This window comes from Cyprinodon tularosa, unplaced genomic scaffold, assembly GCF_016077235.1.
Source record: "Cyprinodon tularosa strain WSP-4 unplaced genomic scaffold, ASM1607723v1 ctg188, whole genome shotgun sequence".
Taxonomy (NCBI): domain Eukaryota; kingdom Metazoa; phylum Chordata; class Actinopteri; order Cyprinodontiformes; family Cyprinodontidae; genus Cyprinodon; species Cyprinodon tularosa.
In genome coordinates this window covers 1,232,319-1,245,158 of record NW_024038663.1, presented here as the reverse complement: position 1 = coordinate 1,245,158, position 12,840 = coordinate 1,232,319, and the positions used below count along the sequence as shown (strand labels likewise).

The 12,840-nt window shown below is 39.5% G+C and overlaps 1 protein-coding gene across 1 annotated transcript in view; it reads left to right on the top strand.

The window, feature by feature from the left end:
• zmp:0000001236 (mastermind-like protein 2) overlaps positions 1-10,529 on the top strand; it is a 67,259-nt gene extending 56,730 nt beyond the window's left edge. The window contains exons 3-5 of the mRNA XM_038282847.1: positions 8,679-8,834; positions 8,915-9,023; positions 9,115-10,529. Coding sequence (XP_038138775.1) covers positions 8,679-8,834; positions 8,915-9,023; positions 9,115-9,959 — 1,110 coding nt within the window. The 3' untranslated portion in view covers positions 9,960-10,529. The remainder of the gene's footprint in view (positions 1-8,678; positions 8,835-8,914; positions 9,024-9,114) is intronic.
• Positions 10,530-12,840: the final 2,311 nt, after the last annotated feature.

Sequence of the window (12,840 nt, the reverse complement as noted above, 5' to 3'; positions counted from 1 at the left end):
CAGAGTGTTGTTCAGCATGGGGGTGAGTAGAAAATGAAGGCTAATCATGTTTTGGGTGTACTATTCCTTTAAGCCACCCCCTGTTGGCCTGGAGTCTGTAGGCAGCTGAATAGCTCACCATGATTTGTTGAGGTGGATAACACACATCAAGGTTGATAAGACAATGAGGTTTATAGTATTTTGTAGGATCCTTTCTTGAGTCTTTGAACATTACTTAATGTTTATTAACCCACACTTAAAAAAAAGTCATTTGGATTTAAGCATTTCATTGATGCTGTGCTTGTATATTAAAGTTTAGCTAAATATTTACAATTTAAAGCTATAAAAACAGGTACAGGTTCTTCAAATTGTCATAGACACTTCTAATATATGTTCTACCTTTAAGTTGATGCTGTTTCTTAACAATTCAATTTCATCAACCTAGATTGGAGAACCTTGATTGAAAATAGGAAGAGATTCAAAGTACTTTTCACAACAATTGGGAACCCTGGCAATGATGTGTAAAATAAAAAAAATCAGGATATCGTTTTCTGTCTTTTTTTATTAATTGACATGCATATTTTAACATGAGATTTAAGTTTACAGATACACTATATGTGAATATTTGCATGACCAGCAACCAACCCTCCCCACAAACTAAAACTCAAAGTTTTAACTAAGTATTATACTGTAACAATTTATGAATAACAAAATCAGGAAATAACATAACTGTTAACACAAAATAAAATAGAATGTGAAATACAAAAAAAGGAAAAATTTACTTGTATGTTGTTCCTCATTTTGTATGGGTGTGCAAAAATAGTTTTAAAAGAACTGCTGTGTGGTTCCTTTAAGGGAAAGTGTAATCTTTTATAACTTGAAAAAGGACCATTCATTTGGTTAAAACTATAAGGATATTGCTGCTTCCATCAGAGCTAGATGGCTATTTTCACAAAAAGACGAGTTAAGACAATCACAAATTTATCTTGGCCAGATTTTCAGGTTCAGTACCGCACACCCAGGAAGAGGACTGACAGCTGGCAACAAAATCCGATCCTTAAAAGATTATAGAAAAGAAATGACCATTGATGTAATTATATTTAATTATTAAAGAAATAAAACTTTTTTTCTAAAGTTACTATTATTATTTAATCATTATTGTATTTAAGAAACTGCTGTTTTGCCAGACATTGGATGCACCACATTAAGCACTACCAAGTCAACCAGGCAAAAATGAACACTGTTTGGTGTGGATTTTGTTACAAGGTGAAACAGACTACGAGTGAGTTATGAGTGTGAAATCAGATTAAATTCAATTCAGTTTATTCACAACACGTCACCTAAACGCACTTTACAGTACACCAGATCATCCAGTCAAATTGATTCAAAGTTTTCTATGCAAAGAAAACTAGTTGATCGCATTGACTCATTGACTCGATGGCAATCCTTCACTCTAAGCATGCTTGTAGCGACAGTGGAGAGGAAAAACTCCCTTTTAACAGGAAGAAACCTCCACCAGAACCAGGCTCAGTGTGAGAGACCATCTGCTGAGGCCGACTGGGGTTCAAGTAGACAGAACCAGAGGAGGCAGACGAGCTCCGAGCCAACTCCCATGTCAGAGGATAAAGAGTGCGCATCCAACCAATCGCAGTCAGAGAATCAGGTCTACACTAAAAAACAGGACGATCTTGAACATCTATAAACAAGGGTGTTGATGGAAGCAGCACAGCTGATATACACTATATTGCCAAAAGTATTTGCTCACCTGCCTTGACTCACATATGAGCTTAAGTGACATCCCGTTCCTAATCCATAGGGTTCAATATGACGTCGGTCCACCCTTTGCAGCTAGAACAGCTTCAACTCTTCTGGGAAGGCTGTCCACAAGGTTTAGGAGTGTGTTTATGGGAATTTTTGACCATTCTTCCAGAAGCGCATTTGTGAGGTCGCACACTGATGTTGGACGAGAAGGCCTGGCTCTCAGTCTCCGCTCTAATTCATCCCAAAGGTGTTCTATCGGGTTGAGGTCAGGACTCTGTGCAGGCCAGTCAAGTTCATCCACACCAGACTCTGTCATCCATGTCTTTATGGACCTTGCTTTGTGCACTGGTGCACAGTCATGTTGGAAGAGGAAGGGGCCAGCTCCAAACTGTTCCCACAAAGTTGGGAGCATGGAATTGTCCAAAATGTCTTGGTATGCTGAAGCATTCAGAGTTCCTTTCACTGGAACTAAGGGGCCAAGCCCAGCTCCTGAAAAACAACCCCACACCATAATCCCCCCTCCACCAAACTTTACACTTGGCACAATGCAGTCAGACAAGTACCGTTCTCCTGGCAACCGCCAAACCCAGACCCGTCCATCAGATTGCCAGATGGAGAAGCGCGATTCGTCACTCCAGAGAACGCGTCTCCACTGCTCTAGAGTCCAGTGGCGGCGTGCTTTACACCACCTAATCCGACGCTTTGCATTGCACTTGGTGATGTATGGCTTGGATGCAGCTGCTCGACCATGGAAACCCATTCCATGAAGCTCTCTGCGCACTGTTCTTGAGCTAATCTGAAGGCCACATGAAGTTTGGAGGTCTGTAGTGATTGACTCTGCAGAAAGTTGGCGACCTCTTCGCACTATGCGCGTCAGCATCCGCTGACCCCGCTCCGTCAGTTTACGTGGCCTACCACTTCGTGGCTGAGTTGCTGTCGTTCCCAAACACTTCCATTTTCTTATAATACAGCTGACAGTTGACTGTGGAATATTTAGGAGCGAGGAAATTTCACGACTGGATTTGTTGCACAGGTGGCATCCTATCACAGTTCCACGCTGGAATTCACTGAGCTCCTGAGAGCGACCCATTCTTTCACAAATGTTTGTAAAAACAGTCTGCATGCCTAGGTGCTTGAATTTATACACCTGTGGCCATGGAAGTGATTGGAACACCTGATTCCAATAATTTGGATGGGTGAGCAAATACTTTTGGCAATATAGTGTATCTCCCCAGGATGTTGTCACAGCCATACAGGAACAGATGAGGCAAAGCTACTGTCAGAAAAAGCAGAGAGAGCATAATGTTAGATATTGAACTAACAGGTTCTGCAGAGTGGAAGAATAGAGATTGAATGAAGCAGAATGATGACAAAGGGGTCCCTATGTCCTCCAGAAGTCTAAGCCTATAGCAGCATAACTATAGAGATAGCTCAGGATCAGATCTGAAATATAAGAATCAAAGTATAAGGTAAACTATCTGCTTTGACATGTCTAGAACTGATTAGCTAGCAGAAACCAAGACTTTCAGTAAATGACAGGTAATCAGGACATATTACGGTAAAACTGTTTTGTTTTGTAAATGGAAAGAATTCATGACTACTTGTTTCACTGGGGATATAGGGGACATAGACCATTGCTTCAATCCATTGTCAGCAGGGGAGGACAAGACAACAATACATTAAAGCAAAGTGTGCTGATCCGTATAGAAGGAAATTGGTTAAAAAAAAATAGGTAGGCCTTCTTGCCAAATCCTCTCTACAGTATATGAACAATTACTGAAAGGTTTAGGACTATTTGAAAGTTGTCAAACACAGTTTGACAGAAGAGCCTTTGAAAACTTGCTGCATAGCACAGAAAGGAGGCTGGGAAGTGTGGGAAATGAAGCCCAGTCCTTGAGAACTACTGCAAAGTAATGCCACAGAAAAAGAAACAGGTGTATAAAAATCTGTATTCCTCTACACCAGTATTACCAATAATAAAGTATACTCTGAATCTAGATGCGGTTTACTTTTATACTTCTTTTCTGTTGATCTTGATTACCCTTATCTGTTTTTTTGTTGTTGTTTCTGAAGGATTACTTGCTGTAACATTTTGTACCACCACATCCTTCAGTAAGACTAAAAGTAGGGCCCACCGGGTTGAGCCTGCAGGTCACTCTGGCAGCACTGTGAAGGGAGTGCTTGTTTTCTGGGAAACGAAGCTGCGGCCAAGTCCAGATGCCGAAGCCCTCCCTAGGGACAGCATCCTGGGACCAGACTGGAGGAAGTGCAGTGTGAGAGCAGGCGAGGACTGGGCCTGGATCGCTGTCAGCTGCCTGCGCAGCCGCAGGATGAGAGGCTAAATCACTCGGCTCCCTCCCTCCTAAGCCTGAGCCACATGTGGTATTCATTTAAAACAAGCTTGAGAAGAATAAAAATGGGAAGGGGGGGGGGCACGGAAAACAGCTTTATGACACATCAGGATTAAAGGATTACTCAGTTGAGCTAAAAACAACACTTCTTTAGGTATTTGTTTCCAACGAAGGTGAAACGACCACTTTCCAGCTTGTCTGTGATGGTCAACCGCTCATCCACAACCACTTATTGGGAAGAGGTTAAACACAATGAGTGGATAGGAGGGATCTGTTTTAATGTTTCACTCAACATCATTGCCAGCCTTGATTTACTGTGTGGTAAAAGTAGGCTAATTCAGAGGAGAAAATGTGAAATACTTTGTAACCCATGATGTCCCCCCCTGCTTCATTTTTTAATCAGAGTCGTTACTTCTAACAGTTTTAGGCCCTTCATTTAGACTTGCTCAAATGCACTCATGCAGTGTAAATACATAAACAATATTTTTCTTTTCTTTTGGGATCACAAAATCACCGCCCTGTGGTTATATAGTTTCTGCTAAAAATGTCCTCTAATAGCTTTTTCCCAAACGCGCTGTTGGATTTCTAATCCATTTCACCCTGGGAAACATTTTAAGTCAACACAATGACTGACATTTACTCAGAATGTGTGTTGACTTGGATTTATTGCACATTAACCTCCTTCACCAGCAATGTGAGGGTGCACTCACATTGCAAGCCCTACACTTGGTCTACGTCATGTATCCTGAAAATACAGATGCCTTAAAAGAAGGGCTCATGGAAGTATAAAGTGAGAGGAAATATAAGATAGGAAACACTGCAGATGCAGAAAGCTTATCTGTAGAAACACACAAGGAAGAGTTATGGATGGCTCAATTAAATGCGAGTGTGGCAGGCTACAATATTTTAATCAGCGTCACGAGCCAAATGGATTTGCTGAGGATGGAATGTCTCCCTGCCAAACGCATGCAGTGATCAGTAAAGGAAAGCTTATTAAATGGAGGTGGTCATGGCACTGGCGCTTAACTTCCCATCGGCACACATTTCCTGCTGTCTCAGGGATTCTTTCCACTCTCTTTAGACACAATTATCAAGGGAGAGGCAGGCCTTCAGGAGGACGTTGTCTCTCTCTCTCTCTTGCTCATCCCCCTCCTCCAAAAAAAAGTCTCTCTCTTTCTAAGTCTCCCTTTCTCATCTGTGTTAGTAGCCTTGACCACATTCTGGAGAGTGAATAGTCTCACAGAAATTTATAAGCTTGTAGGATTTCGCCCTCTAGTGGTAAATATATGATCTTGCCTTGATTTGGATTCTACATTCAATGCTTTACCCCTAATTTGAGCAGGAAAATAGGATGATCTGGAATGAGTATATTTACCCTTAAAATGAGATAATGATGTATTATGCACTTGAATTAAGAGACTGCAGTTACTTTATTCTTATTTTAAATGTAAATTGTCTTATTTCTTTGGCAAAGTGTCTCATTTACCTGCTCAATTCAAGAAAATATGCACTTAATTTAACCCTTTATAGGGCACTCAGTAAAATACTTTGAAAATGCAAATTTCAAGCCAATAGTATTATTGGAATCCAGGACCTTTTTAGGTTGGTAACATAAAAAAAATATGTATATTTTGATGGCAAAAATTAATGTCAGTGTAATAACAAGAAACGGCAACTTGCCTAAATATTTAGAAAAATAACAAAAGTGTTTCTACAAGAAATTCATGAAAAACACTGTGAGACTGGATATAGATCCTGTGCTTCTAGACCTCACTGAGGGACGGGGGGGGGGTACTCCATTTGTAAGTATGCAAGTATGCAACAATCAGAGACAGGTTTCAGGTACTACAGGAGACAATCCCCCCCTTAATGGCAATCCCCCCTTTAACGACCGACCCCTAGAAATCATAGACAGGTTCAGATATTATAGGCTAACGATGGAACTAAACGACCCATTCATCGGTTACCATTGCATGTTTCCAAGCAATACAAGGCCTTGTCCATATAAGACTCAAACTCACTGCGGATCCAGACATTTGAATTGAGAAAGCTTCCTGTAGAGGTGGCGAAACGTCTTCAAATCTTGAAAACCAAGTCCAGTGGATATTTGTTGAATTTTTACGGAATGACTATGACCCGGATGACTGAGAACCTTCATCAGCACGTATGCAAGTGAGGGAAAATGGTAACTTACTTAGACTTACATTTTTAGCAGTTTTGTAATTTGTTCTATTTATTTAATTAAAACATTTCACGTCATTGGAAAAAATAAGAGGGAAAAGTGTTCAGGTGTTAATCATGTTTATTTTAGTGATTACTCTTAAATTTACATCCCCCAAATGTTGTTTCTTTGGAAATTTAAGAATTACATTAGACCAATTAAAAAGTTTATTTTTTAATAGATGGAAGTTTGTTGTAGTATTTTATGGCCTAAACCATAGGTCTTCAACAGGGGGTCCGTGACCCCTAGGGGGTCCGCGGAGGTACTGCATGGGGGTCGCGAAACTTTTGGTTGATTAATTTTTTTTTTATATATATTCCCTCCTGAATTGAAATGTCTTTAAATCCACATTAACATGAATTCACACTGTAGTAAACAGATAAATGGAGGCAGAAGATGTCTTTCAGTCATCAATGCACACATTCAGCAACACACAGGAACTCTTTCAAGCTGGGCAGCGTTTCATTCACAACACCTGTCCCATCAACCAGGAATCAGAATCAGAAATACTTTAATAATCCCAGGGAGAAATAACTTTCCTTACATTACTCCATCTGTAATAGAGTGACTATAAGACCAGGTTGATATAACACAGTTTCATACAATATATATAATTAGGGGGTCCCCGCTCCATCTTGTCATCAGTTTGGGGGTCCTTGGCCTGGAAAACGTTGAAGACCCCTGGCCTAAACTATCACCAGGAAGACTGCTGCCTTGACATTTGACCAGCAGTACTTGACTGCCTAAAATGTACAGTACGATACAAAAGGCTGAAGAAGTTGGCTGTCAGTGCACTATTCACGCATAATAAGGGATGGTGTGGTGGAAGGAAAAACATGTCATAGAAAAAGGTACACAAAATCTATTTAGTGTTTAGGCGAGTTCAGAGGTGGATAATCTAGGTCCAGCTGAAGAGCCTGCCATTCTTTTCCTTCATCCTGTTCACTTAAGCAGGTGATTAGACCCTTAGGTGATTAGTTTGTCTTCTGGAGCTGGAAATGCGAATGGTTGGAAGTGATCTCAATACAGGATTTTTACTTTCTGTAGAAGGATCATCCACCTCTGGACGAGTTTCACGAGATATGGACCGTAGATGGAGTCAATGGTTCAAGAACCACCATAGCCAGACATGTTCATCACATGGGCTACAGCTGCTCTGTTTGTTGTGTTACGCCACTAATGAACCTCAGACATCAGAAATGCTGTATCAGGAGATAAGGAGGAAAGAATTTGACTCACTCACTGGCTCTAAGGCTTCAGTCAAATCAAAGTATTTTAGGTGTTTTATTTAGAGTCAAGGTTCCAGATTCTGGCAGAAAAGCAGAGAGCTTCAAAATCTCAGTCTGGTAATATTTGGAGTTTCATGTCATCTGTTGGTGCTTGTCTAACTCAAAGCCACCCCAGCCTGCTTTCTGGATGTCAGAGAATTTAATACTTCCTTAACTCACAGGCTTCATGGAGGAGCTGATGTAAATTTCCAGTTGGACCTGACCGCTCCCCATTTTGCCAAAAATACCAAAACCTATTTTAATGACAGTCGATCGTGGGGATGACCATCAATGTGGCTGAGTGGTCCAAAAACTTACCTAACTCTTTTCACATATGGAATATTATCAAAAGTAAGATGTGAGACACCATTGGCAACAATACTGGTGAGAACTGTAACTGAACAATATTTCTTTTTTTACACCCCTGTGTGTACAAAGTGACAATAAAGTCTAAGAAGGCCATGAATAAAACATCTTAGCCTCCATCCGTTCTAAGCAGATACATTGGCTGATCACTTCCATGTTACATTGCATGAATGAAGCAATTCTTGCAAAAGGGGCCCCAACTATTGTGTTAATATTCTGTCCAGTGCAGGCTGGCATTTCTATATTAAAAGTTGGTTTAGAGTTTTGCCAATATAGCCCTGGGAATCGATGTCCCTGAGCTAGTTAATAGGCCAACAGATTTTTCTTTCAGAAGCTGACTGTTATGACTGTTGCTATAAGGTTCTGCTTGTGAATTATTTATGAAACTTTTTAAAACATGATTTTGGGAATAAAACCATATGCAATGGGCACAGAGACAGAAAGGGAGGTGAGAAAGGGAGAGGGGATAATAATTAAGGGGAGAGTGAAAGAGATAGGAGAGAACAAAAAAATAAGAAAAAACAAAAAGAAAACAGAAAAATAAAAAACAACACAGAAGATATACAGTAATTGCTAGAAGTTTTCTTTCTCAACTGCATTAGAAGTGAGGGAAATTAAACAGAAAACAAAACAACAGCAAAGAAAATAACCATAAACTTACTATGATATTCTAATATATTGTAATTCTGTAATAATGACATTCCTGAACCATTTTGTCTTTCTTCTAAAAAGGCTGTTCCTTCTGGTCCGAGGCCGCCCACTAGTGGAAGCTTAGCAGTCCTATCTTCCCAATCCCAACCACAGCCATCAGCGCCTAGCAACCAGCAGAAAGGCCCAGCCAGAGCCCAGTCCATTCAAAGACAGGCTAACCATCCCATCAGCAACACAGTAAGTTGCACGTAGAGCTTAGAGAATTGCTCAACATTGGTTAAACATCTATCATATATGCCTTTTTCTCTCCTTTTCAGGACAAAGACAATTCACATGATCAGTTTAGTCGACATCTCACAAGACCACCACCAGATTATAAGCAATCAAGAAGCTTGGTGGGGATTCAGCAAGGAAACATCTTTTCAGGTACTGAACTTGTTAAGATTTCATGCAATATAGCAGTAGCTAAATTCCTGGGAGGTAATATTAAATGGACCTTTTTGTAATGTCTCTTTAGGTCAAAATCCTGCGCAATCACCCAGCAATGGCCCTGACAACAACTTGCAACCCATATCCTGCCAACTCTCCAGCAGGCCTAACTCAAAGATGAGCCCTTTGCCATCAGATCGCAGATTCGCTGTACGGCCAGACTGCCATACAAGTTCTTGTATCAGCCAATTCCAGCAGCAAAACAGTCACAATCAGATTGGACTGAATCAAAGTAAACCTAGGTTCATGGGACCAAACACACAAGGGAAATCCTTTGGGATAAACAATTTAGCAGGTGTGCAACACCAGAGAGCAACAGCTGACTTACATTCCTCTGGGATGCCAGTACAGAATCGTGCAGGCTCAATGACAAATGTCAGCCTGGGCTGGGGGTCAGCTAACAAGCATGTGACAACTGGACTGGGTGTTCGGCGTCCACCCCACCCGCTACAGTCGCAGGGTGTGCAAGACCTGCCGAACCAACCATACCAGCAGAGACACGTCGGACCACCCAACCAAGTAGCACCAGACGTCGGGATGCTCCCTCTGAACCCACCCATAGGAGACACAAGTCAAGCCAGACCAACTCAGGCCATGATGGGATGTTCGTCCCCACTGGGGAACCTGAGCCAGGCCTCTCCAGAGCAAAGGGTACCAGCAGCTAGTTTTCCAGATGCCAGTCCGAGCTCAAGCAGCTACCAGAACAACCGGTCCAACCGTCTGACCTTTGATTTCCTCCCCGAAGGGGACAACACAGTCCCAGGGATCAATGCTGACTCAGACTTCATTGACTCTCTGCTTAAGTCAGGCTCTGGGAATGATGACTGGATGAAAGATATAAACCTGGATGAGATTCTGGGAAGTCACTCATAGATTTAGATCACAGGTTGCAGAAAATAAACATGCAGCTCAATTTATAGTTTATATCTGTAATGTAGAAGAGACACAATTTGTAATTAATGTTTAAAAGAATTTTATAAATCCAAATTAAATGTTATTCCTGTATACAGATTTTGTTATTATTTACTGTGAAATAAATGTATGTTTGTGTTCTCAGTATGTATTAGTCTTTGGTATATTCCCCCAAGAATCCGCTTTCCCGTTTTTGTTTTTTGTGGACTGTATTTTATAAATTAGTGCTGTGGTTACAAAATATAAATACACACTGTGAAAAGAAAACCTTGCTGTGTTACTTTCTAAGTCCCTTTGCTCTTATGTTTCTTAACCCACATTTAGCATGTTATAGTATTTACCCTCCGATCATTTTCCACACAGTGAATTTTCCAAATCAAAGGTTTACTGATATTGTTCAAACATTTTCATCTGTGGTAGTTTTAAATGCTGTTGAAGTAATGTAACCCTTATTTTTCTCATGTAATATTTAATACTCTGAGAAATTAGGCAGTATAATACACGTAGTTAATAAAATTTATTTGAACAAAGTCTTAGTTTCATCTGTTTCTCTTTTTGTTTAAGGAAGAGCTGATATTAAAGGATGTTCTGTCACACTTACCTGTTTGATAGTATTGTATTAGTTATATGGTTTTACTAATAGATTCAATAACATACTTCAATACAACCTAGTAATATCAGTTTTCATGATTAAAAAAGTATCCTGAGCAAAAATTGGGCACCATATAAAAAAAAAAGTATAGAGCTTAAAATATGTGCTAAAAGAATGTAAAAGTCTGTCTTACATTTTTACAGCAGCATCTCAATGGAACCCAAGACTTTGGGCTGAAATAGGCTATTATGTGGACTTTTAAAAAACAAAAATAGAACATGAATAGTGTGCATCCTGGTATATATAGTGGTAAAACTTACACAGCTTTAAAAAAATAAAAAAATCCCAAAAAGCTGCATTTAATGTGTTGGTTTTGGTTTTGCTGCCTCTTTAGAACCTGGGAAACAATTACATTTAAACATGAACCAAAACAATATCACAAAAAGATGTGGACCAAAATTCCTCTATAGCAATGTTTACACCTCTTTGTCAGTTCATGTGAATACTGAATGTCAACTGATGCTGCCAAGTCTAAGACAAGATAAGACTTAATCTCACAACAGAGAAATTCACTTGTGACATCAACTCAAATAAACAACTGGAGGTCTGAAATAGGGTGCATCAAAGAAGTGTACAATACAGGTTAAAATGTCTATCTATCTATCTATCATCTAATAAAAGAGAATTAAGGTTTCTTGTATATGCCTGTGGTTTGGTAAATTAGGTAAATGCTCTTATTGTACAGGGGTATTGCACAATAGTTATTACAAAAAGTTATGTCACTGTGGTATTGTTAAGTCTGACAGCGGGGATGAATGACCTGTGGTAACGCTCCATCCTACACACCCAGTGTAAAAAAGGAGCAAACAGTAATTAGGTTTAAAGGGCAGCAGCTCTTTTACATAAATTCATGTTGGTTTAAATTGCTTTTATGAAATCATAAATTTCAAACTACTGTTTCCAAATATTCTGAATAACAATCTTTAATGTTAATGTTATGTTATTGAATGTTATTTGATGTGTGAACCTTTTGAATAAAAATAAGTAGATCTGCAGATTTCTGACTGACCATAAGGGGGAGACGATTAACACTTTATAGCAAAATATCCATAGTGAGTTTGATGTTGTGAATTATTTTTGACTGAATTAATCTACAGATATTCTTTATGTTATAAATAGAAATTCTTTTATTTATGTTAGGTAAAATTTGTTGATAATCTTTTCATACACTTGATTCTTTCAGCATTGTTTATGATTATACCAAAAATACATTAGTTACATCATATTAATTTCTGCAATGTCATTTTGAAGCTACTGTTTCAGTTCAATACAGTATTAGCACTCCAATATCTTAGCAACCATTAGGATAGGTAGATTTGTGCTTATTGCGTGTTTTACATACACTATACATACATACATACATACATACATACACTATATTGCCAAAGGTATTATCCCACCTCTTCAAACAATGCAAATTAGGTGTCCCAACAAATGCTGCACCTTGGAAAGGTAAGTGTGGATCACCACAGTTGCTCACTCAGTTCCTGCATGGTTACGTGATATGATGCTGCCTGTTCAATAAGGCCAGAGGCCCAGCTTACAAAGAAGAGTGAATGAGTAGAAAGCAGATACTCTAGAGCTACTTAAATCTGTCATATCTGTGCCATGCCACAAATGCTTAAAAGTTCCTCAACTCTGAATCAAGTTAAACCTGAGTTAAGCGTGAAGGCAAACATATAAGAAGCCCTCATCGATGGAATGCAGATTAAACAATTCAACATGGCAATGGAAGGAAGTAAGCGCTTTAAGGTGTGTATTTCTTACCAATTGGAATTAATAATCTTAATGACCGCTTATGATAAATTCAACTAGAAAAGCATTCTGGGAGCGCAGACCTCTGCTAAGCTGGAAATTTTGCCCCATATTGTGCCTTACACCTACAGGTACAACTTACAGTACACATATCTGGATCATTACCGAATATTAATGCATTTTTCCTTGGACACAGGTGCACCTAGGGTAAACATTTCCTTTAAATCCTTTCATAAGTTTATGCATAAGGCACAGTGTGTGACTGCAGCCTCTGGTGTTTGTTCTGCTCTCACATTTGTTCACTCTGCTTTCTTCTTTTATCAGAAGATCAAGACTTCAATCGAGGTATGGATCACCTTCCTGTGTTTTTTTCTTCAGCATTGTACTTTTGATTCATATGCTGATGCTCAGGTTTAGGGGTAAGTTGTACATTTT